This window comes from Zalophus californianus, chromosome 6, assembly GCF_009762305.2.
Source record: "Zalophus californianus isolate mZalCal1 chromosome 6, mZalCal1.pri.v2, whole genome shotgun sequence".
NCBI lineage: Eukaryota > Metazoa > Chordata > Mammalia > Carnivora > Otariidae > Zalophus > Zalophus californianus.
The window spans coordinates 27,072,584-27,094,000 of NC_045600.1; the positions used below are offsets into that span (position 1 = coordinate 27,072,584).

General features: G+C 51.3%; 1 protein-coding gene across 1 annotated transcript in view; it reads left to right on the top strand.

The window, feature by feature from the left end:
- LTBP2 (latent transforming growth factor beta binding protein 2) overlaps positions 1-21,417 on the top strand; it is a 102,488-nt gene that overhangs the window by 41,302 nt on the left and 39,769 nt on the right. The window contains 5 exon segments of the mRNA XM_027569333.2: positions 8,193-8,383; positions 10,491-10,661; positions 11,195-11,401; positions 12,195-12,472; positions 13,528-13,630. Of these exon segments, the coding sequence (XP_027425134.2) occupies positions 8,193-8,383; positions 10,491-10,661; positions 11,195-11,401; positions 12,195-12,472; positions 13,528-13,630 (950 nt within the window).

The following is a 21,417-nucleotide window of genomic DNA, read 5'->3' on the forward strand; positions in this document are numbered from 1 at the left end:
AACTTAGAACTCAGACCAGTCTGTTCATTAACACATTTTCCCTCCTGAAATTGGGAAGTGTTAGCAGAGTTAACGCCTCAGTCTAGCAGGGAGCTCTGAAGCGGGGTTTGTTCTGCATGCTCTCCCTGAGTGCTGTCATCCCTCCCTCCTAACTCCTCCGTGACCACCACCTCTATCCTTACAATGCTCCCGACTGTGCCCTGTCTCTCTCCTGAGTGCTGCCTCCTGGGTGCTTCCATGTGGAGATCCATCTTGAGGCATCCAACACTCGTTGTGTCCCAAACGGAGCCACTTCTTGGATCTCCCACTTGAGACCTTGGCCCCTGGAGCTCCCTCCACCGTTGCTCTAAGCCACAACTGGGAATTCCCCATGACTTAACTATCCCTTGAATCCAGACTTTCTTCCTGGTCCCATCCTTGGTCCCTGCTAGCCTAGACCACAGCCAAAGCCTTCCAGCTGGCCTCCAGCCTGCCCCTCTCTGGTCCATCTGCACCTAGGTCATCTTTCACCAGAGTAATAATCATTTGAAAAGGCCTATCTCATCATGTCCTAGACCTGCTTGGAGACCATGAACATCTCAAGGCTAATATGCAGCCCCCGCCCCGTGCCCCCACACCTTCGCTGGAGTGTTGGACACTTTGCCCAGGCTCCATGGGAGCAGAGAGGGGTAGAGGGTCTTTGCCATCCTTGGACCTCAGTGCCTGGCATGTGGCAGGCATTCAGTAAGTGCTTCTTGAATGAGTGAAAGAAGGTGGGCTTCTCCAGAGACTCTTCCTCACCCATTCAATACAGCGCAGACACCTCTCTGATACTTCACGCTGTCCACCATTTGGACTGGAACCTATTCTTCTTCAATCCCCCAAATCTCAGTGTCCTCATCTGTAAAATGGTGATACAGCAATAACAAATGGTGGGGTAGCTCTAGGATGAACTTAACCTGCTTTGGTAACCTGGCTTCTGCCCTTGGGAGTTCTGTAACCTTCAAGAAGGGATAGAAACTTGCTACTCTCTGTTTTCTAGACTGTGAAATGGGATAATGAGTAACTCTTAGAGTTACGGAGAGACCTATGTGAGATGATGTGGGCAATGTGCCTTATAGGCATGGAGCCTGGTGCAGAGCGAGCATTCATTAAATGGTGGCACGAGTTTATTCCCCGTCTGCCCCCTTCCCGCTCCCTGCCACCCCACGTACATAGGTAACCACTGTTATTAATTTCCAAGGTAGCCTTCCTAGGTTGCTTTAGGAAGATGCAAATAAATGCAACACATATGCTTATTTTCTCTACGTTTACACAGAAGTTTACACACCCCACACCAGAAGTCAGCAAACTTTTCCATAAAAAGCCAGATAGTAAATATTTTAGGCTTTGTATGACATATGGTTCTACAACTACTCAGCTCTGCCATTTAGAGCAAAAGTAGCTCACAGACAATGAGCGTCACTCTGTCCCAACTCAGCTTTATTTATGGAAACTTAAACTTGAATTTCATGTCGCTTTCTCATGTCATGAAATATAGTCTTCTTTTGGCCTTTTTCAACTATTTAAATATATAAAAAACCATTGTTAGTTCACCATCAGTATAAAAACGGTCAGTGGGCCAGATCGGGGCTGTTTATCCACTTTTCAGTATGTCTTGGAGAGCTTTCCTATAGATGTAAGAAGCTGCTTCTTTCTATTTCGAGGGCATATGACCCCATCCTGTGGATATATCCTAGTTTGTTTAACCAATCTCCTACTGAAGGACACTTACATTGTTTCTATTCTTTACAAAATATTTTGCTATTATAAAATAGTGCTGCTATGAATAATCTTGTTCATCCATCATTTTGGACATTCTCAAGTGTCTTAGGTCAGACTCCCCTAGAGGTGGAGCTGGGACATGGCTTCCCATGGTGTGTGATTTATTGGGGGATTACCAAGGCAGGGAAGCAGGATGGGAAGGTGGAAAGAGCTTGGCAAGGATTGGTTCCAAGGAAATCAAGCCAAGGCCTGACTGAGGGTGGAGCTTGCAGTCTCCCCTTGAGGCAAGGGGCAGGGTTTTTGAACGTCTTGTTCAGGCAGTCATTGGTGTGGGAGGGGCTTTGTCAGGTGGTTGCCATCCGCCTCCAGCAAGACTCAGATGCAGCCAGTGGGAGGTGCACCAGCTGCAAGGGGGACCTGGGCAGGGTAGCTGCAGTGCCTACATGGCAGCTTTATCTGCGGCATCATTTTGGAGATAGAACTGCAGGAGCAAAGCAGATAGATGCACTCAGCGTGGAGAGACATTGCCAAATTGCTCTCCTAAGGGCTGTATCAATTCACGTTCCTACAGCAATATTTGAGAGTGCCTATTTCAGCACAATCTTGCCAAATTAGTCCATTATTAAACTTTTGAATTTTTATTAATCTAATGGATTGAAAATGCTATCTCAGAGTAGTTTTCATTTGTACATCTTACTTAGAATGAGCATATCTTCAGGGTGCCTGGGTGGCTTAGTCGGTTAAGCATCTGACTCTTGGTTTCTGCTCAGGTCACTTGGTTCCCACTCAGGTCATGATCTCAGGGTCCTGAGATCGAGCCCTGCTTCAGGCTCCGTGATCAGCAGGGAGTCTGCTTGAGATTCTTTCTCCCTCCCTTCCTCTGCTTCTCCCCCTGCTCACACTCTCTCTCTCTCTAAAATAAATAAATAAATAAAATCTTTAAAAAAAAAAAGAATGAGCATATTTTCATGTGCTTCGGAAACATTTGTATTTTTTTTCTTGTGAAAAAAGCCCATGCTTCCCCCCTCCATGCATTGTCTTATAATATTTTTCCTATCTGCAATGTCTTCCTCTTCATTTTGGACTGTGAAAAATCCTACCCCTCTCTTAAGCCCCAACTCAGATGACGTGGTCTTTCTTACATCTGAATTCCTGTACCCCTGTCAGCCATCATGGTCCACTTTGGATCCAAGTTATTTGCACATATTTACCATGCTTTTCTTGAACCTCGATTTCCTTATCTATAAAATGGAGCTGTTGTGAAAACTAAGGATTTATTTTTATTACAAAATAATACGTGTTTACTGTAAAATGTTTTACTGAAAAAAATTCCAAGAATGTAAAAACAGGGGTAGCCATGGTTGACAAATCCTTACAGATCTTTCCCATGCCTGTATAAATATCTATAGGGGGAGAGAGAAGTTTTTCTTAAGACACAAACCTGGAAGCATACTATCCATGTTATTCTGCAACTTACTTTTATCATTCAATAAAATAATGTGGTTAAGATGATGCATTTAAAGCATCTGGCTTGGGGTGCCTGAGTGGCTCAGTTGGTTAGGCATCTGCCTTTGGCTTAGGTCATGATCCCAAGTGTCTGGTAGTCTCCCTCTCCCTCTGCTCCCCCCCCCCCCGGCTCATGCTCTCTCTCACTCATTCACTCTCTCTCTCAAATAAAAAAATCTAAAAAAGTAAAAAATAATAAAGCATCTGGCTCAGTGCTCAATAGATGGTAGCTATAATTATTCTATGCACCGCATAGTGATGTTTTTAAACTTTCTTTTAGCAGCAAAAGCCTTTTCAAACAAAACAGTATTTGGAAGCCCAATTTATAAAGTAGGTAGAGTGGAGCCTCTAGGCTCAGGTGCACTTGGATGGGGTGAAAGGCATGGAGCCCCCCACCCACTTGTCTCTCCAATTGCTTTTGAAAACCTCAGTGTTAAATATCTTTTCAGGATGGCAGAATGTGGGCACACCACATTGAACTGAGTGACATCATTGTAGGTATGCACTGTCTGGGCAGTTTTCACTTGGGTCTGAAGATCCCAGCCAGCGGGGACAGGAAGTTTTTTTTTTCGTCTCCCAAATTGGTCGAAAGAGCCCGAAAGTCCTCAGACTAGAGCAGACTGTAGCTCAGTGGTTTCCTCTTGGCTTGGTGCTAGCCTGTCATGAATGTTTCATTGGTCCATGAAGAAATGAAGAAAATAAAGTCAATGTGGTGAGGTTTCCATGAAGTTAAGCTTGTTCAAATGTTTCTTTTTCAACAATTGGAATGTCTTTTCTTTCATGGAATTATGGTGGTAATAATTGGTAGTTGTGTGTGTGTGTGTGTGTGTGTGTGTGTGTGTGTGTGTGTGAATTTCTTACTTACCTAAACAAAAAGTTGGCAACTTTATGCTGTTCCCCTGCATTTGTTTCAAAATTTTACTGATCCTTGTGATCCTAAAGTCTAGGGACAGCTGTTCTTGTCCATTGTGGCTGCTTTGCCAGGACTTCCTTGGAACAATCCCAGAGGGATAGCAAATTCTCTTCTTGTGCCAGGAAAGTTCAAGAACTGTTATCCTTTGATGAAATCAAAGCAACTCTTCCAAGGCTGAGTAGATGGACCCTCTCCTGTGGGGGACTGTGGTTAAGAAAGTCACGTTCTCGGTGAAGCTCTCGCTTGCCCCTGTTGTCACCACTCTCGTCCTTAAGGGGGCACTGCTTCTTTAGACTACCCTGGGCCCAACATGGCGCCACACCCTTTCCTTGATGTCCCACGACCTGAGACTAGAATGGGGCATGCAACCGGGCTTTTGCTAAAGGCTTGTGAATCACTTAAGAGAAATGAGCGCCAAGATAACACAAAGCCAGACTATGGGGCTTGCAAGCTCCCCAGCTCACGATCTGCACCACGTCTTAGCTGCCTATGACCTTCTAAGTGCTGAGGGCACAGGCAACCAGGTGGAGGCCACCTCCTCACATTGTGGGCCTCGCTGCCCACCTCTGAGGACTGAGCTGGGGCTTAAGAAAGGAGATGGTGGTTGTCTTACAGGGGTAATTTGGGTGGAAGAGGTAGAACCTATCAAAGAACTGGGACTTCCTCCTTTACTCTGCTGTGAGCCTCTCAGACAAGGCAGAACTTTTGATTTCTGCCATTTAACCCCAAATCCCCATCCCAACAGTAGATGACAGTGGATTAGGTTCAGGAGGCTCTGGTTGTTAAAAATATGTGGACACCAGATTGGGCACTTGGCCCTTTACATATAAGGATGCTTGGACAGTATAACAAAGTGTTTTGGGGAGTCTTTCATTCCCCTTAGATGAAGGAGAATTTTCAGTGGCTTTCTTTCAAAACAATTTGTTATACTTGTCTGAACTGTATCTAGCACTTCTTTTGTTGTCATTCATGTGATTGTAAAATTCTGGCATATTTTTCAACTCATGCCATTTACTTCTATTTGCAAAGTAATCACACAGCCTCCCTATTTCTCTTAGTCCTCACTCTGGCCCCATGATGCGGCATTGCTTGTTCCCACTTTACTGATGAGGAATCTGAGGCTCAGGGGAGCTCTGTGACTTGCTCAGGCCATTCTGCTAGAAGAGGAAGAACTGACATTTGCCTCGCCTGATCCTGTTTTCTCCGCTCCGTACAGCCAGGTCCTACCTACAACTAGGGAACGTGGGAGGTTCTTCGCTGGCGGTGGCTTTTTTCTTCACTGCAACATTAACCACTGGACTTAGGATTTGAACTTAGGAATCTTGGGGCCATCAGCATTGAGTTCCATTGGAGAAACGAGTGACACCAGTGATAACAATGACAACAAACTACCAAGAAAAATGCTTTGAGTTTCCATCTTGACCAGATTGGGGAGCTCTTTATTGGCCAAGTTCAAAAAAGTGCAGAACTGGGCAGAACATGAGCTACTCCCTTCATCTTTCTAGGGTGCTCTACGGTGCTGGCACTAAGCTGAGCCATGGCACCAGCCCGGTGCCACCAGGAGGAGACTCCCACCAACCCACCAGCTCTCTCTCTCTCGGGCACACTCTGGGAAGATCTTGAAAGGATTGTGTTTTCTGCTGCAGCTGGTTGTGCTGATCTTTTCCTGGGAATGAGGAGCAGGTGCCTGAGGTTTTGGGCTCCCAGTTCGGGCCCATTACAGCTCCCAGAACTTCTCAAGTGGCTAACAGGACCTCTCTCCCACTCTAGACCCCAAACTCAGGAAGCAGGGTGAGGCATGTTTGGGGCCTTTCAGGGTAAAGATTTGCTGCCCATGGCCCTGGAAGGAAGAACAGCATTAAAACCTATGGGAGGGGCACCTGGGTGGCTTAGTCGGTTAGGCGTCTGCCTTCGGCTTAGGTCATGATCCCAGGGTCCTGAGATCGAGCCTCACGTCGGCTCCTTCCTCAGCAGGGAGCCTGCTTCTCCCTCTCCCTCTGCCTGCCACTCTCCCTGCCTGTGCTCTCTCTATCTCTGTCAAATAAATAAATAAAATCTTAAAAAAAAAAAAGCCTATGGGAGCCAAGCTCTGAGCAGAGGGGCCTGGGGGAGCCTAGGAAAGTACTGGGGTACCAGCCTCTGACATCTCTCCTGATTTGGCTTCTGCCAAGAAACGGATAAGAGGAAGCTTGTTAATGGCCTAGGCACTCGGGGTCAACAGAACTGGAGTAGAGACAGCAGAAGGAGAGGGTCCTACACCTTGTCCCACTTGGGCAAGGAATCCAGTGGAGAGGAAAGGGTTGGGACCTACTGAGGGAAGGAGGGACCCACTGGGGGAAGGAGGGACCCACTGGGGGAAGGAGGGACCCACTGGGGGAAGGAGGGACCCACTGGGGGAAGGAGTGCCCTCCAGGCCTGAGCAGATGCTCCTAGGCTGAGCTTCCATCATGGTCTGGGCTGCTCTGTTAGGTGGCACAGGAGTCAGGATGCTCTGGGCTGGCATCCCAGGGCCCTGATTTACTGGATGTCTAACCTTGGACCAGGAATTGCTCCCTCAGCTTCAGTGTCCACAGTGTGCTCACACTCACCACAGTGCAGACACCATCATATACAGCGGTTCATACACACTGTGAAGGGGCAGGATGTTTACCGTGGAGGCTGCCTTGTAGACTGGCCTAATAATAAACACATGAATAATGCGTTCAAATTTGTGAGACCATTCAAATGGTTAAGATATCAAAGGACATGAGCAGAAAGTTTTCACAAGTGGTAAATAGATACATGAAGAACATTTCAACTCAGAAGTAATAAGGAAAGGAGAGAAAGGGCAACAGTGAAGTACCATTTTATACTTATTCAATTAGCAAAGTATAAAAAACAATAACACATTAGGATGTAGAGGTTGCACTCTGAGTGGTACAGTTATACCTTTTGATACACCCTTTCAAAAAACAAAGCGCCAGTGTGTACCTAGAGCCATAAATGTTTATAACCTTTCTCTTATACCCTTCAATATGGTCATTCTAGTCCGTAGAATTAATCCTAAAAGAATGATCCTTTTTAACTGTCTATCTTAAGTATTTTTCAAACATACAAAATAAAATAGAATAGTATAACGAATCCCCCTTTACTAAAGGAATATTTTAACGGAAGGAAAAAAGCCATACTTAACGTGAACATAAGTATGTCCACAGTCAAAAATTAAAAACAATCCATGCAACGTGCAAATGTCTGAATAAATAAATCTGATTTGTCTTCAGATAGACTATCGTGTAGTAACTGAGATGATAAATATGAAAACTGGGATTGTATAAAGTATGATCTAATGTTAAGTGAAAAACCAGAATTTAAGCTGTGTCTACAGGTGATGACAATGGGGTAAGAATGTATATTTGAGCAAAGATTAAAAGGAAATGTGCAAAGTAATTGCTGCATGGGGGCAGGGGGATGCTGAATTAGGTTTTTTTCTCCTTGAATATTGTTATATTATTTTTACAATGAAAAGAAATGAGAGGGAGAGTCTAGGCTCCGCCCCCGAATCAATCCGTGAATAAGCATCTGTCGGGCACCATTTCCACAGGTAATTTGTGTTAAGGGTTGAATTTCGAAGTGGCAAGGAGCAGGCTTTTGGGGGCAGGACTCAGTTTGGGGGCAGAGGTTGGTCCCTAAGAGTCTCAAAGACTCTCAGAATGTCAGAGCCACATGGGACCAGTCTAACACCTTTGTTTTATAGTCTTGGGCCCTGAGGCCCAGAGAAGCTGTGACTTGCCCAGAATAACCCAGCAAACGCCTGGCTATTCCACATAGGGGTAGGCACTCTCGCAGAACCAACTGGTGGGCCTTACCTCGCTCCCCCTTCCTCAGGGCACCTCCACATCCCTGAGCCGCTGCGGATGGGTGGAGAGAAGGCAACCAGACAGAGGGCACTCTTCTAGTGCAGAGGTGGGGGCTGGGCAGCCCAAACGGGGACAGAGGGCACAGCGATGCTGCTCCTAGGCGGTAAACCCCCATTCCGCGATCATCTCCACAGGACCCTGAGTGGGCTCAGCCAGAGCCAGCCCTCCCAGCAGCACGCGGGGTTGTCCCGGACTGTCCGGCTTTACCCAACCGCCGCAGCCAGCGGTCAGCTCACCTCCAATGCCCTGCCCGCAGGGCCAGGCCTTGAGCGGAGGGATGGCGCCCAGCAGGCAGCGTATCTGGACCGCCTGTCATCCCCCTGGGGTAAGGATGCCCTGTCTCAGGGTCCTAGGAGAGCAGGGCGTCTAAATCTCTGACCTCCTTGTCCCCGCTTTTGCTTCCCCTTCACTCTCACGGGCCGGCCGAGTTTCACCTGTCCCTCATCCTCTCAGCCAATCAACCAGCAGTCGCCAAGTGCCTGCTTTGTGCTGGGCTCCAAGGGTCCCAAACCAGCTGATCGGGGACTTTGCCCCTATCACACATCCTGCCTTTGCTTCCTTCGTATCCAGCCATGAACCTCCCCTTCCTGGCCCTGCTCCCTCCACCTTATCCTTCCTGCAAACCTCCTGGACCAACCTGAGCAGTTGCTTCCTTAGCACCCACAGCTGGGCTTCTGCGTTCTAGAGGAGACAACTGAGCATCCCTGTGGGTTCCCACCTCGGCACATTCTGCTCCTTGCCCAATAGTCCTTTCCTTTGTGCCTGCTCCCTCTCTCTGTGTCTCTCATCCCTCAGAGCGGCTAATCCAAGCTGCCCTCCACTTTCCCAAGCCCCATCCCATCAGCACACGGACATGCCTGCCACCTCTTGGAGAGCTCCTCACCTTCCTGCCCATCTGCCCCACCGTGCACACCACTCCCTTACCTAAACCCATGCCTGAGCTCACCTCCTTGCTTTTCTTGCCATGGTAAAAGTTGAAGTGAAATTCACATAAAATTAACCATTTTTAAAGTGTACACATCAGTGGTTTTAAGTGTATAATTTTGTGCAACTGCCGTCACTATCTAATTCTAGAACATTGTCATCACTCCCAAGAGAAACCCTGTACCCATTAAGCCTCTTTCCCCCTCTCCCAAGCTCCGGGCCCCACTGATCTACTTTGTCTCTAGAGATTTGCTTACCTTGGACGTGTCCTAACAGAGCCTGCACAATATATGGCCTTTGGTGTCTGCTATAACTTAGTATCATGTTTTCAAGGTTTATCCCTGTCAGTATTCATTCCTTTTTGTAATCCATGACCTCCTTTCTTGCCATCTTGAAAAGGGCATGTCCCCCTTCTTGATTCCTCTAGAACACTAGACCATCTCTTGTCCTACCCCCCCACACCCCCTCTCTCCTCCCTCTTCAGCCTGCCCCCCCAGCTCCTTCCCACCAGCAGATGCACTTGGTTCCCGCTCCCATTCTCACACACACACTTGCACGCGCACACACATCCACAGAGTTCTTTCTTTACTTCCCTCGGGCTTCCTCCCTGCCTCTCCCCCCTTCCCAGGCTAGCTTCTTGAACACATGGTCTACACAGACCTTTTGTACTTCCCTCCTCAAGCCCTCTCCCTCTGGTTTCCCTCCTGGGGCTCCCCATGCTGAATGAATACCCCTCCTTTGTACTTCCACCACGACCACCTGTGTTACAGAACCAGCTTGCAGGGCTGTGTGCCCTCCCGGCTGGTCTCCCCGTCTCCCCGCCCCCCTGCCCACTCCAGCTGGGAGGGCACCAGTCCTCCACGCGTCCTCTTTGATCTCTCGCTGAAAACTTTCAAAGGCTTCCCACCACCAACCAGATAAAGGGCCGGTGCTTGTCCTCATTCTGGCAATCAGGGCATCCACAGCCTGACTCTGGTCCTTCCCACAGCCTCTGTCTTCCTCCCCTTCTCTTAGAAAACTCCCTCTGGCAAGTCACAGCTACAGTCAGTCCTCTGCCCGCAGGTTCCACGCCCGACTGTGGCACTTGCCAGCTGTGTGATGTGGGGCAACCCAACCTTCTCTGGGCCTCAGTTTCCATGACTGTAAAACAGAAATATCAGATTGGGTATAGGAACATGGTCAGTATTCGGCCACTGTAACCTACAAAAATGGCAATTTCTAATGGTTCAACCTAAAAGGGTACTCCCCCAAGAAGGATAAGAGTGAATGTGCATAAAGCACGAGCTTAGTGGTTGGCACGTTGGCATCCCTCGATACGTGTCGGACCGTGAGCTTCTCAAAGGTACCACCACCCTGCTCCCGCTGTGGGACCTTGCTTCCAGTAGGTACTTAGCAAATGCCCTTGGGAAGCATTCACCCCCGACCCCATGGGCCTTTCTAACCAGCCCCCGGGGGTCATAGCTGCACCTCTCAGCCCTGCCCCCTGGACCCAAGCCCTCTCTCTGCAGGGCTGAACCTCACTGAGAAAATCAAGAAGATCAAGATCGTCTTCACTCCCACCATCTGCAAGCAGACTTGTGCCCATGGACACTGTTCCAACAACTGTGAGCGCGGCGACACCACCACCCTATATAGCCAGGGTGGTCACGGGCATGACCCCAAGTCTGGCTTCCGAATCTGTGAGTCCCTTCCCCGCCCTCCTCAGGGGATTCCCAGGCCCTGGGGAGGGGCAGGGTACCCAGAGGGACAGGCCTGCCTTGGGCAGGAGCCCAGACCTTCTGCAGGAAGGAAGCCTACAGCTCTCATCCTATGGCTCCTGTGAGTTGTCCCCAGTCACACAGAATGCTGAGTCCTCACCCAGCTCTGTGACAGCCTAGCTGTGTGACTCTGGCAAGTCCCATAACCCACCTGAGTCCATGGTTCCCCCACAGAGAAGTGAGGGAACTAGTAGAGTTAGGCCTCCAGTCCCCAGGTTATTGTGGGATGCCGGGAGGGTGTGAAAAGGCTCTTCAGAAAGGCAAGGGCCGGCTGTTATCTACCCTTCCTCATTCCCGGCATCCTGGAAAGTCCCTGCATTTCAGGGTGTGCTGGGCTCCCCGGGCCATCCAGATTGGAGTGCCTGCTCCCCCGCTTCCCTGTGGTCACTCCCCGGCCCCGTGGTGGGCACTGCTATGTTGTTCTACCACTGGTCACCTTGAGATCAATGTTGTAGATTTCTGCCAGATCCCTTGCCTGAACGGGGGCCGCTGCATCGGCCGGGATGAGTGCTGGTGCCCTGCCAACTCCACCGGAAAATTCTGCCACCTGCCCTCCCCGAAGCTGGACATGGGCCCTCCAGAGAGGGGCTCCCGCCACGGGGCCCTGCGGGAAGGCCCCTTGAGGCAGTCTACCTTCACCTTGCCTCTCTCCAACCAGCTGGGTGAGTGTGGGGCTGGGGGGTGCACTGGGCGACGGGCATGAGGGTGCCAGCATCGTGGTGGAGGGCACGGAAGCTGCCTCCAGTCAGACCTCCCTCCTTCTCTGCCCCCGGGGCTCAATTTCATTTCCTAAACTTCTCTTTGCCCTTCCTCCGAATTCATCAATAATTTTTTTTGCCCTTGCTCCCTACTGGGGGCTATGGATGAGACAAAAATGTATAAAGGTGGGGTCCTGCCTTCAGGGAACCCTCAGGCCTGGACAAGAGAGTGGGGCTGGATAGGAAGAATGGAACATGCCTTCCATTATCAGGTGCCACGTAAAATCTACCAAAAATACAGACTTCCATAGGAGGTCAGGGGGTGGAGAGCCCCCTAGTTGTGCTCAGGAAGGCTTCGTGGAGGAGGTGGACTTCAGCTGGACTTAAAGGGTGGATAGCCTTTGATTAAGCAGAGAAGGTGGGAGGGGTTCCCCTGCGCAGGGACCAGCATGAGCCACGGTGTGGAGGTGGGGCCCTGCGGGGTCTGTCGGGCCAGAGTTCAGGGGTTGTGCAGGATGGTGGGAGGAGGTAGAATCAGGAAGGTAATTTGGAGGTTGAGTATGAAGGTCCTTCTTTGGAAGGAGCAAAGTGAAGGAGTTTGTGCTCCATCCTGTCCTCACTGGGTTTGAGCAGAGAGTGGAAAAATGGAAGGAGAATTTGGGGGAGACATAGAGCCAGTGGCCTGGCCCAGGGGTGCTGGGCCATCTTCAGAAGGTGGGGCCCTGTTGCCCGACTCTGACCCAGCCCCTGTGCCCAGCCTCCGGGAACCCCTCCTTGGTGAAGGTGCATATTCGCCACCCGCCGGAGGCCTCCGTGCAGGTGCATCAGGTGGCTCGGGTGCGGGGCGAAGTCCCGGAGGAGAACAGCGTGGAGACCAGACCCTCGCCCTGGCTCCCCGCCAGCCCCCGCCATAGCCACTGGGACAGCAACAGCATCCCCGCGCGGTCTGGAGAGGCCCTTCAGCCACCGCCCCCAGCAGCAGCCAGGCCTCCAGGAGGGCTGGGCCGCTGTTATCTGAGCTCTGTGAATGGACAGGTGAGAATGCAACCCCTGCCGCAGCCCGACAGGCTTCCAAAATAGTGACTGCTCCTCACTCTGCCCCTTCTTCTCTCTGCTCCTCGTCCTTACGGAATGTATGTCTGTAGAGTCTCCTATTCCCTATATGGGAAAATGTAGGGTATAAATCGTGTGAGCAAGGAGAGGCCTCCTTACTACCTAGGCTCCACTGGATACTTGTCAGTGCCAGGCATGCCGAAGAAGCCCCAAAAGAGTCCCCCTCTGGAAGGGCACCAGCATCTTCTGGTCCCCGTAAACCCTGGCCTGTACTGGAGCCGAGCCTAGGACTCCCGGTGCATAGACGGTAGGGCTGTTAGATCCTACAAGAGAAAGTATGGTATTCCATTGAAATTGAAGATCACAGAGATGCAGATAGGTTAAACCCTTAAACCTTTGGGGGTAAAAGATGAGAGACACCCCATCCCTCCTGGAGGCATCCATAGTCAGTGATGGGAAATCGGGGGAGTTTTTCTGAATCTCGGCACCTAAAGATAATGGGCTAAGCCAGACCTAGGATGGTTTTTGTTAGAGTTGCATTTTGGCGTTTCCAGAAACACCTCCTGAGGTTAGGGAACTGGAGGAGGTAGGGGGTAGCCCAGGGATAGGGACTCTGAGTCCCGAGATCCTCCTTGGCCTCTCAGCTTGCAGTGTCCCTGAGCCTAGACCCTGTTCGTGGGGAAGACTTGCATCGTAGGTGACCCTATAGTTCCCTGGAGTTTGATGGAGGAGAGCCCATCCTTTGGGACCCTCTGTGGGCTGGGGACATGGAAGGGGGCAGTTTGCAGTCTGGCACAGAGCAGATCTATTCGTACCTGGGTGTGCCCTGCCCCCAAGTTTAGGGTTTGGTGGGATGGACTGCAGTTTCTCTGCTTCCTTCCGGGGTATCCCCTGACTCTCTCCTCTCCTCCCTTGGGTGAAGCATCCCTGTAGCAGGATGTTGGGGTTGAGCCCTCACCTCAGATTTTCCTGGGACAGCTCTGTGCACAGCAGGAAAGGGAAGAGGGTGTGATGGGTGTCCATGGCCTCTTTTCCAGTGTGCCAACCCCTTGCTGGAGCTGACTGCCCAAGAGGATTGCTGTGGCAGTGTGGGAGCCTTCTGGGGGGTGACCTCATGTGCCCCATGCCCACCCAGACCAGGTGAGTGCTAGGTGTGGGGGTGTAGGGTTTGGGGCACAGCTCTCCCAAGGTCTGGCCTCTGCTTCATCTCCCACCAGGGTCTCAGAGGCCAGGCAGGGAGAACAGGCTGGTAAACTGGGCAGGCTTTCCAGATCTGCTTTGAGGGTGCTTCTGGCTGGTGGTTGAGACTCCTGACAGCTCAGAAGGCTCGAGCCCAGGTGCAGCCTGGACTCTCTGCTCTATCTGATTGCCTGGGAGAGGTTCCTCCCTCATGCCAGTTGTTCTTGCTCAGATTGTAGGGGTCCCATCCCATGCTGGGCCCCCTTCTACATACCCCCCTGCCCAGGCATCAGGGGCCCAGTGACCTTGATGTAGTGACTTGGCGTTTCCCTCATTCTCTCCCTGGAGGGGCCTCCAGGCCTCCGCCTCACCTCCTGTTTCCTAACCCAGTCAAGGTTGGGTGTCTGTCCCAGAGGATCCTCTGCCTTGGGATATGGGAAACCCAGTTCCCCGCTCTCTTTTGGATGGTGGGAAAAGCCTAACATGTATTCATTCATTCATTCATTCATTCACTCGTTCGTTCATTTATTCGGCAAATACTAACCAGGTGCCTTGTGTGTGCCAAGCACTGAGGATTTGGGAGTCAGCAAAATGCCTGTTCATGCTGCTTTCCTAGGCATCAGTCCTCCGGTTGGGAGGTGGGTGATCAGGTGCCTGTGCCTGAGTACAGCTTCTGCCCGCTGGGCCTCTCTTCTCCCACCCGGCCCCACTCCTGGGGTCTGGGCCCAGGCCTGGCATGGATTTCTTTTTCCTGTCAACAGTCAACTTGGTGAGTTGGCTTTGTAGGGGGCCTGGCCTGGCGCCCACAGGTGGGAGGGGCAGGGCTGTTCTTAAGACTTGGTTGTGGAGCAGGGACCATATTTTCCAAATTAAAAATAAGTGTGGCTGGTTTTGCAGTGTGATGGAGCTTCCAGGCTAGCTGTAAGCTTCCAGGCTTGAGCACCCAGCACGGAGCAGGTACCTCTGCTGGCTGACCTCTTGTCTGCGCCCTCTGCATTCTGCAGAATGGAGACCGTGGGGCTGCTGTGGCAAGTAGATGAGGCATGTGCTTAGCATCAGGTCAGTAAACAGTAGCTGTTACTCTTACTGCTGCAAAGTATCCCTCCACAAAGGGAAAAGGGCGGGCTGCCCGGAGGCGGAAGAGGGCCTTGAACTGCTCAGCATCTCCCCCTGCAGGCCAGAGATGTCTCGCCACTTTTCTTCTTCCCCTCTTTCCCTTCCTCCTTCTGGTTAGGCCCACCCTTGAGACTTCCACATCCCACATTCCATTCAGTCAATGGATATTTACATTAGTGAAGCACCCATTTGAAGTGCTCCTAGTGTGTGGGCCCAGGAAAGACAGTGGAGACTGAGCCAGAAGCAGTGTCTCCTTTCTCCAAGCTTACAGTCTTGGGTATGGGGGGCGTATACAGGTAGCACTAACTAGACAAATGCCAGATGCGGTGGGAACACAGCAGAACCGGGACCATAGATAGGTCCTAGAGCACCTTTGTACAAATTAGAGGAAGGTGCCACTTCCTTTGTTCAAAACAGTCTTTACAAATACAAATCTAAGATGCCAGCGATTCTCTGAGATGTGCTTTTGTGCAGTGGACAACCTGCACATCTGTTCACTGTGGGGTAGGGGATCCTAGCTCAAATTTGTGGATCAGGGAAAGCTTCTTATAGGGGGTGACATCCGGGATGAGATCTGAAGAATTATTAGAATAGGCCAAAAAGATGGGGAAGAGCTTAACAACTCAAGGAAATTGCAGATGCAGGTGAGACCAAGAGAGTGAGAAACTTTTCCTGGAGCACAGCACACCCAAGGCTGTGCCCTCACCTCCTCCCTGTCCCAGTTAGTGCCTCCCACCCTCCTCCCACACTGTGTTCAGCACATCTCAGCAAGCCAGGCACCAGGTTGCAAACCCTGGAATGTCAAGCATTCCAGCACACTGAGCAAGAAATAACAAAGACCAGGGAACGTAAACACTTACAACATGTTCAAGTGCAATGGCATTGTATAGAGAAGGGGCAAGACACTGAGGAAACTTTCTTGTGTTGACAGGGTGCCAGACACCTAGCTCCACGCCTGAGCCTAGGGCTGTGGGTTGGGGATGGTTCTCTAAGTAGGTATGACAAGCAAGCTACCGTGCAAGAGTCAGAAGAAGAAAAGGTGAGCTGCTGGGGTAGGTTTGGGAATGGTTGGCAAGGCAGGCGGGACTTCTGGGTTCTAGAACATTCCTAGGCCTGGTGGCTTTGCCTCTCTGAGCCTCTAAGTCTCCTCTGATGAAATAAGGCTGTGTCCTTCAGGGAAGGGCTTTGTCATCCCCAACAAGGTCATCTAGCAGAATCAGGGGATGAAGGGAGTAATAAAGCCAACAGCCGGGGAGCTATGTGACTTCATAGCTTCCCCTAGATCACCTTTTTGCTTCTGAGGCTCCATGCTGGACTGTCAAAGAAGGCCCCTGCAGAACAATGCTATTTCTGATGAGGAAAGAGACTGCCTTGAAATCTCATTTACGTGGCACAGATAAATCCCTTTTCTTCCGGAAAAAATTCTCCAGTGCTCTCTTTCTCAGGGAGATGGCTCAGGGAGTCCATTTAGGTCAGCCTCTGATCCCCTCCCTTCTTTCTTCCTTCGCTCTGGGTGACAGATGCAGCCGACCTTCCAGAACGCAGCCTGAGCCCTATCTTCCTGACCCTCAGGAGTTTTCAGAGCCTCTGCAGTCCCCCTGTCAGGGTCCAAAGAGTGACAGCTCTCAAAAGCCACTTTGATTAAGGCCACATTTTTGAGTTTTTGTCTGAGAAAGACAGACATCTGGGTTGACTGGAAAGTTGGCCGCTGCCCCATCTGGCTTGGCACCGGCTGTGTCAACCCCCAGGCCCCTTCGCTGGGGTGGGCGGGGCTGGCACCCTGCTCTCAGACCGCAGTGGTGGGCTCCAGCTGTTTGCCACGAGATCATCTGTCCATCTGCCTGGCATGGGATGAGGTCACCTCAAAACCCAGGCCCCTGCCTGTCCCTCCAGGGACTGCTGATTCTCTTGCTCTGCCCCTTCAAGGAGTTCTGCATCTTTCCCTCTTAAAAGCAATGATAGCCCCTCTTGCTGAACATTCACATGCTACACTGGGCTCTTCACCTGCCTGGTCTCATGAAATTGTCGCAACCACGTGCAAGCTAAGGGTCTTTATCCCCACTTGACAGATGAGGAAGATGAAGCTCAGAGAGGGCTGAGCAACTTGTCCAAGGTAACACAGCAGAATAGGGGAGCGGGGCTTCAAACCACAGTGTGTCTGACTCTCAGCTGCCCGGAATCTCCCGAATGATTCTGGGGAGACTTGAGCCCACCCAAAGACAACAAAAACCAGGACCTTAGACTCAGAGTTCACAGCCAAGACGGGGCCGCCCGGGGTCATGTCTCATGAGTTATGTGCGTGTAAAGGACAATATCCCTCAAGAAGATGGGGATTGCATAGACAGGCAGGCAGCAACCTACAGCTCAGGCCTAAGTGTTCACAGAGATGTGCTGGATGAATTGTCCCAGAGCAAAGCCGGTAGACTTGTTCCATGTGGTTCTGGAGGGCTAATGCCAATGTGTGGATGTTTCTGGTGAGCAGAGCTCAGTTCGAAACTGAACACAAAGAACAGCTTATTAAAAACTGCAGCTTACCAAAACCCAACGATACAATGGGGCATGCCCAGAAGTACTTCGCTCCCCACCACAGAAAGGAAGCCTGCTAAGAACCGGCTCGTAGAAGGAGCTGGAAAGGATACTGATTTTTGAGGGAATGGAGGTTCATATGTATGTGTCCGAAACTGTGCTGGAAACCCTCAGTAGAAGGCAAACTTTGGTTTGCCTTGGTTTGGCCAGGGCCCTTGCCCAGGGACCGGCTCAGGGGAGGCCAGCCCCTGCGGAGGGGGGCACATGTGAGGGGGTGCGGGCAGCACCAGGGCAAGTCACAGCAGCAACATTGTTTTTGTCACCATTGCTGTTAGCAGCCGTGTGCCAGGCACCATGCTAAGTGCTTCCTCATTCCACTGCATCCTGACCACATCTCTGGGAGTTGGGCGTGACCTTCTTCATTTTACAGGTGAAGAAGTTGTGTCTACGTGACCTGAGACCCCCTACCTCTAACCGGCCTGGATCTGCCTTCTAGGCTGCTTCTTGTGCACTTGGCTTGCGGAATTTGCTCAACTAGAGGACCCTGGCTTAGGGAACAGCTGTGCTGGGGTGGGGCTCCTGTTCTCTGGGACTCTGGCTGAGACGCCCAGACTCCCGCCCTCAAGAAATGGGATTTTTCAGAATTCCAGTTGTTGGGCTGAAAAAAAGCAGTCTCTTTGGCTCAGGGATGTTCTGAGAGCTTCTTCCAAGGGACTCAAGGCCTCCAGGGAATTGTGCCTCAGCTCAAGTTAGCGCCCTCCTTACCCCAGGGCGGGGGTCACCAACACGTGGCATCTCTGGCCTGGAGAGGTCCATGGGGGGGGCTGCGGTGGCGTTGGCTGGAGTGGCACCTGTCTGAGCCAAGGGTCTGACAAGACCCCTCTCCCCCCCACTGCTTGTGGTGACCCAGACACCCACTTTAGCTCTTATGCTACCCCAAGGAAGCAGTCAGAGCCCATCTTTGGGTGGGATTTCCACAATCCTTCGGGGGATCCATTAGGACTTTACCAAGCAGGAAAATGTGGCATAATGAACCTTATAATAATCACCAATATGTGACAAGGATCGTGCTCAGAGTTTTGCATGCTTTTTTATTGTTCACAATAGCCCCAAGGAAGGAATTGTCACCTATATTTTACTGATAAGAAAACTCAGAGAGGTTGAGCAACTTGCCCAAGTGTCTCCAGCCAGTGAGGGGCAGCAGCCTGCTTGCTAACCTTAAAACTGTGTTGCTAGAAGGAAGGAAGGGAGGGAGGAAAGGAAGGAGGGAGGGAGGGAAGGAAGGAAGGAAGAAGGGAGGGAGGGAAGGAAGGAAGGAGGGAGGGAGGGAAGGAAGGAGGGAGGGAGGGAGGGAAGGAAGGAAGAGGGAGGAACTAAGTCTTAGGGAGCATCTACAGGGACTGTGCCAGGCATGGTGCTAGCTTCAGTCTGACATTGATTCTCAGTGAACTTGACCTTCACAACCCATGAGACTGAGTTTCTGTCCCCACTTCTACAGATGAAAAAATGAAGACTGACAGAGGTTAAGAAACGTGCTTCGGGTCACACAGCTAGTCAGAGTGGGGGCCAGGAATTCGATGGGGTCTGGTTGCCCCAGAACCCACACTCCTTCCAGTGCTCTGGGGGATTAGAAGGTTCTTTGCAGCTTACCCGCCCGAGGCTTACGAATCGAGGATTCAGCTCCAGTCCACTCACATGCCCCAGTGCATCCAGCTTAGCCTCACCCGGGGTGTGTGTGTGTATCTGTCTGTCCGTCTGTCTTCTGGCAGAGTGGTGTATGGCAAGGTACCCTCCAGAACTCCCTGCTGGGGCCATCTGTCATCACAGGCTGAGATCTGCATGGCTTGTAAACAGCCCCATGGCCAGACATATGTCTCCACCATCTCTTCCCTGAACTCTGTTGTAGAGTCAGGGCCAAAACTGTCTCCAGGAATTAGTCTGTGCTGGTTGAGGCCTCCTTGGGAGTCCCAGCAGCCAAGAGGGAGAGTCAGCAGGGCAGGGGCAGGCCGCAGCCAGGGGCCCCTCTGCTTCCTTCCCCAGTGTGTGAGCTGGCCCAGGTGCAGTGGTAAGGGGACAGGGCTGGGGTCAGGGGCCAGAAGACCTGAGGTTCTGGCCCACACGACCCACATTTCCGTACCAGGAAGTTACGCATGTCTGCCTTCCAGGCTTCATGGGCATTCTGTGATGCTCAGATTCCTGGGAGTTGGGGTTGATCCCAGCTGACCCCTCGGCAGCTGCTTGGGCTTTCTCAGGCCTACGAGGCTCAACTGCAAGGTCCCTGGCAGCTGTCCACATGTCTCTTTGAAGTGCCCATGGGAAACACAGCTTAGCCACTCTTTCCAGATCTACTTCTCTCTGCTTCCCAACCCCAGTGTCCTCCTTGTGTTGGCTGAGGGGCCGTGAGGTGTAGTGCGGGTTTTGCCCCATTGCCTTTATTCATTCTGCTTGACACTTCGGTGGTAGACCTTGTGGGTCATTTACCCAACCTCTGATGAGTCCTCTGGCCCATCTCTGACCATAAGTCCTCTGGGCCATCTCCTGACCATAGGTCCTCTGGCCCATCTCTGACCATAGGTCCTCTGGCCCATCTCTGACCGTAGGTCCTCTGGCCCATCTCTGACCATAAGTCCTCTGGCCCATCTCTGACCATAGGTCCTCTGGCTCATCTCTGACCATAAGTCCTCTGGCCCATCTCTGACCATAGGTCCTCTGGGCCATCTCCTGACCATAGGTCCTCTGGCCCATCTCTGACCATAGGTCGTCTGGCCGATCTCTGACCATAGGTCCTCTGGCCCATCTCTGACCATAGGTCCTCTGGCCCATCTCTGACCATAAGTCCTCTGGCCCATCTCTGACCATAGGTCCTCTGGCCCATCTCTGACCATAAGTCCTCTGGCCCATCTCTGACCATAAGTCCTCTGGCCCATCTCTGACCATAGGTCCTCTGGGCCATCTCCTGACCATAGGTCCTCTGGGCCATCTCCTGACCATAGGTCCTCTGGCCCATCTCTGACCATAGGTCCTCTGGCCCATCTCTGACCATAAGTCCTCTGGCCCATCTCTGACCATAGGTCCTCTGGCCCATCTCTGACCATAAGTCCTCTGGCCCATCTCTGACCATAGGTCCTCTGGCCCATCTCTGACCATAGGTCCTCTGGGCCATCTCTGACCATAGGTCCTCTGGGCCATCTCTGACCATAGGTCCTCTGGCCCATCTCTGACCATAAGTCCTCTGGCCCATCTCTGACCATAAGTCCTCTGGCCCATCTCTGACCATAGGTCCTCTGGCCCATCTCTGACCATAAGTCCTCTGGCCCATCTCTGACCATAGGTCCTCTGGCCCATCTCTGACCATAGGTCCTCTGGCCCATCTCTGACCATAGGTCCTCTGGCCCATCTCTGACCATAGGTCCTCTGGCCCATCTCTGACTCCTTCTGGGTACCCCTGCCTTTGTTTTTCCCACTTGCTCTCCTGAACCCATGTTAAAAAAAAGGGAAGAGAAGTTCCCAAAAAGGGTAATATACTTCCTGATGAGCATGGTTTTCCCTGTAGCCTGCAGACCCTAGGATTCCTGCCTGGACAACTCCTGAGGCTTGGTGTGAGTTCACTGATTTATTTATTTGGCAGCAGTAGAGAGGAGTGGTTCAGAATCTATCCTCTGGAGGCAGACTGCCTGGGTTGATAATCCCAGCTCCATCCACCAGCTGGGAGACCTGGGGCATGTTTCCTACCTCTCTGTGCCTCAGTTTGCTCCTCCATAAAATGGGGAAAATATTAGTAAGTTCCCTCGAGGATTGTTATGAGGATTAAATAAGTTAATACGTGTAAGGACTTTATAATAGGGCCTAGCCCATAGTAGATGCTATTTTAGTGTTTGCTTTTATTATTCATTCCATCTTGATTGAGTGCCTCTAGGGGCACCGGGGTGGCTCAGTCAATTGAGCATCCGACTCTTGATCTCAGCTCAGGTCTTGATCTCAGGGTCGTGAGTTTAAACCTTATGTTGGGCTTACCAAAAAAAAAAAAAATGACTGAGTGCCTATAGTGTGCCATATGCCGTGCTGGGCTCTAGGGATGTAGCAATGGTGAAGACAAGGTTTCTGTC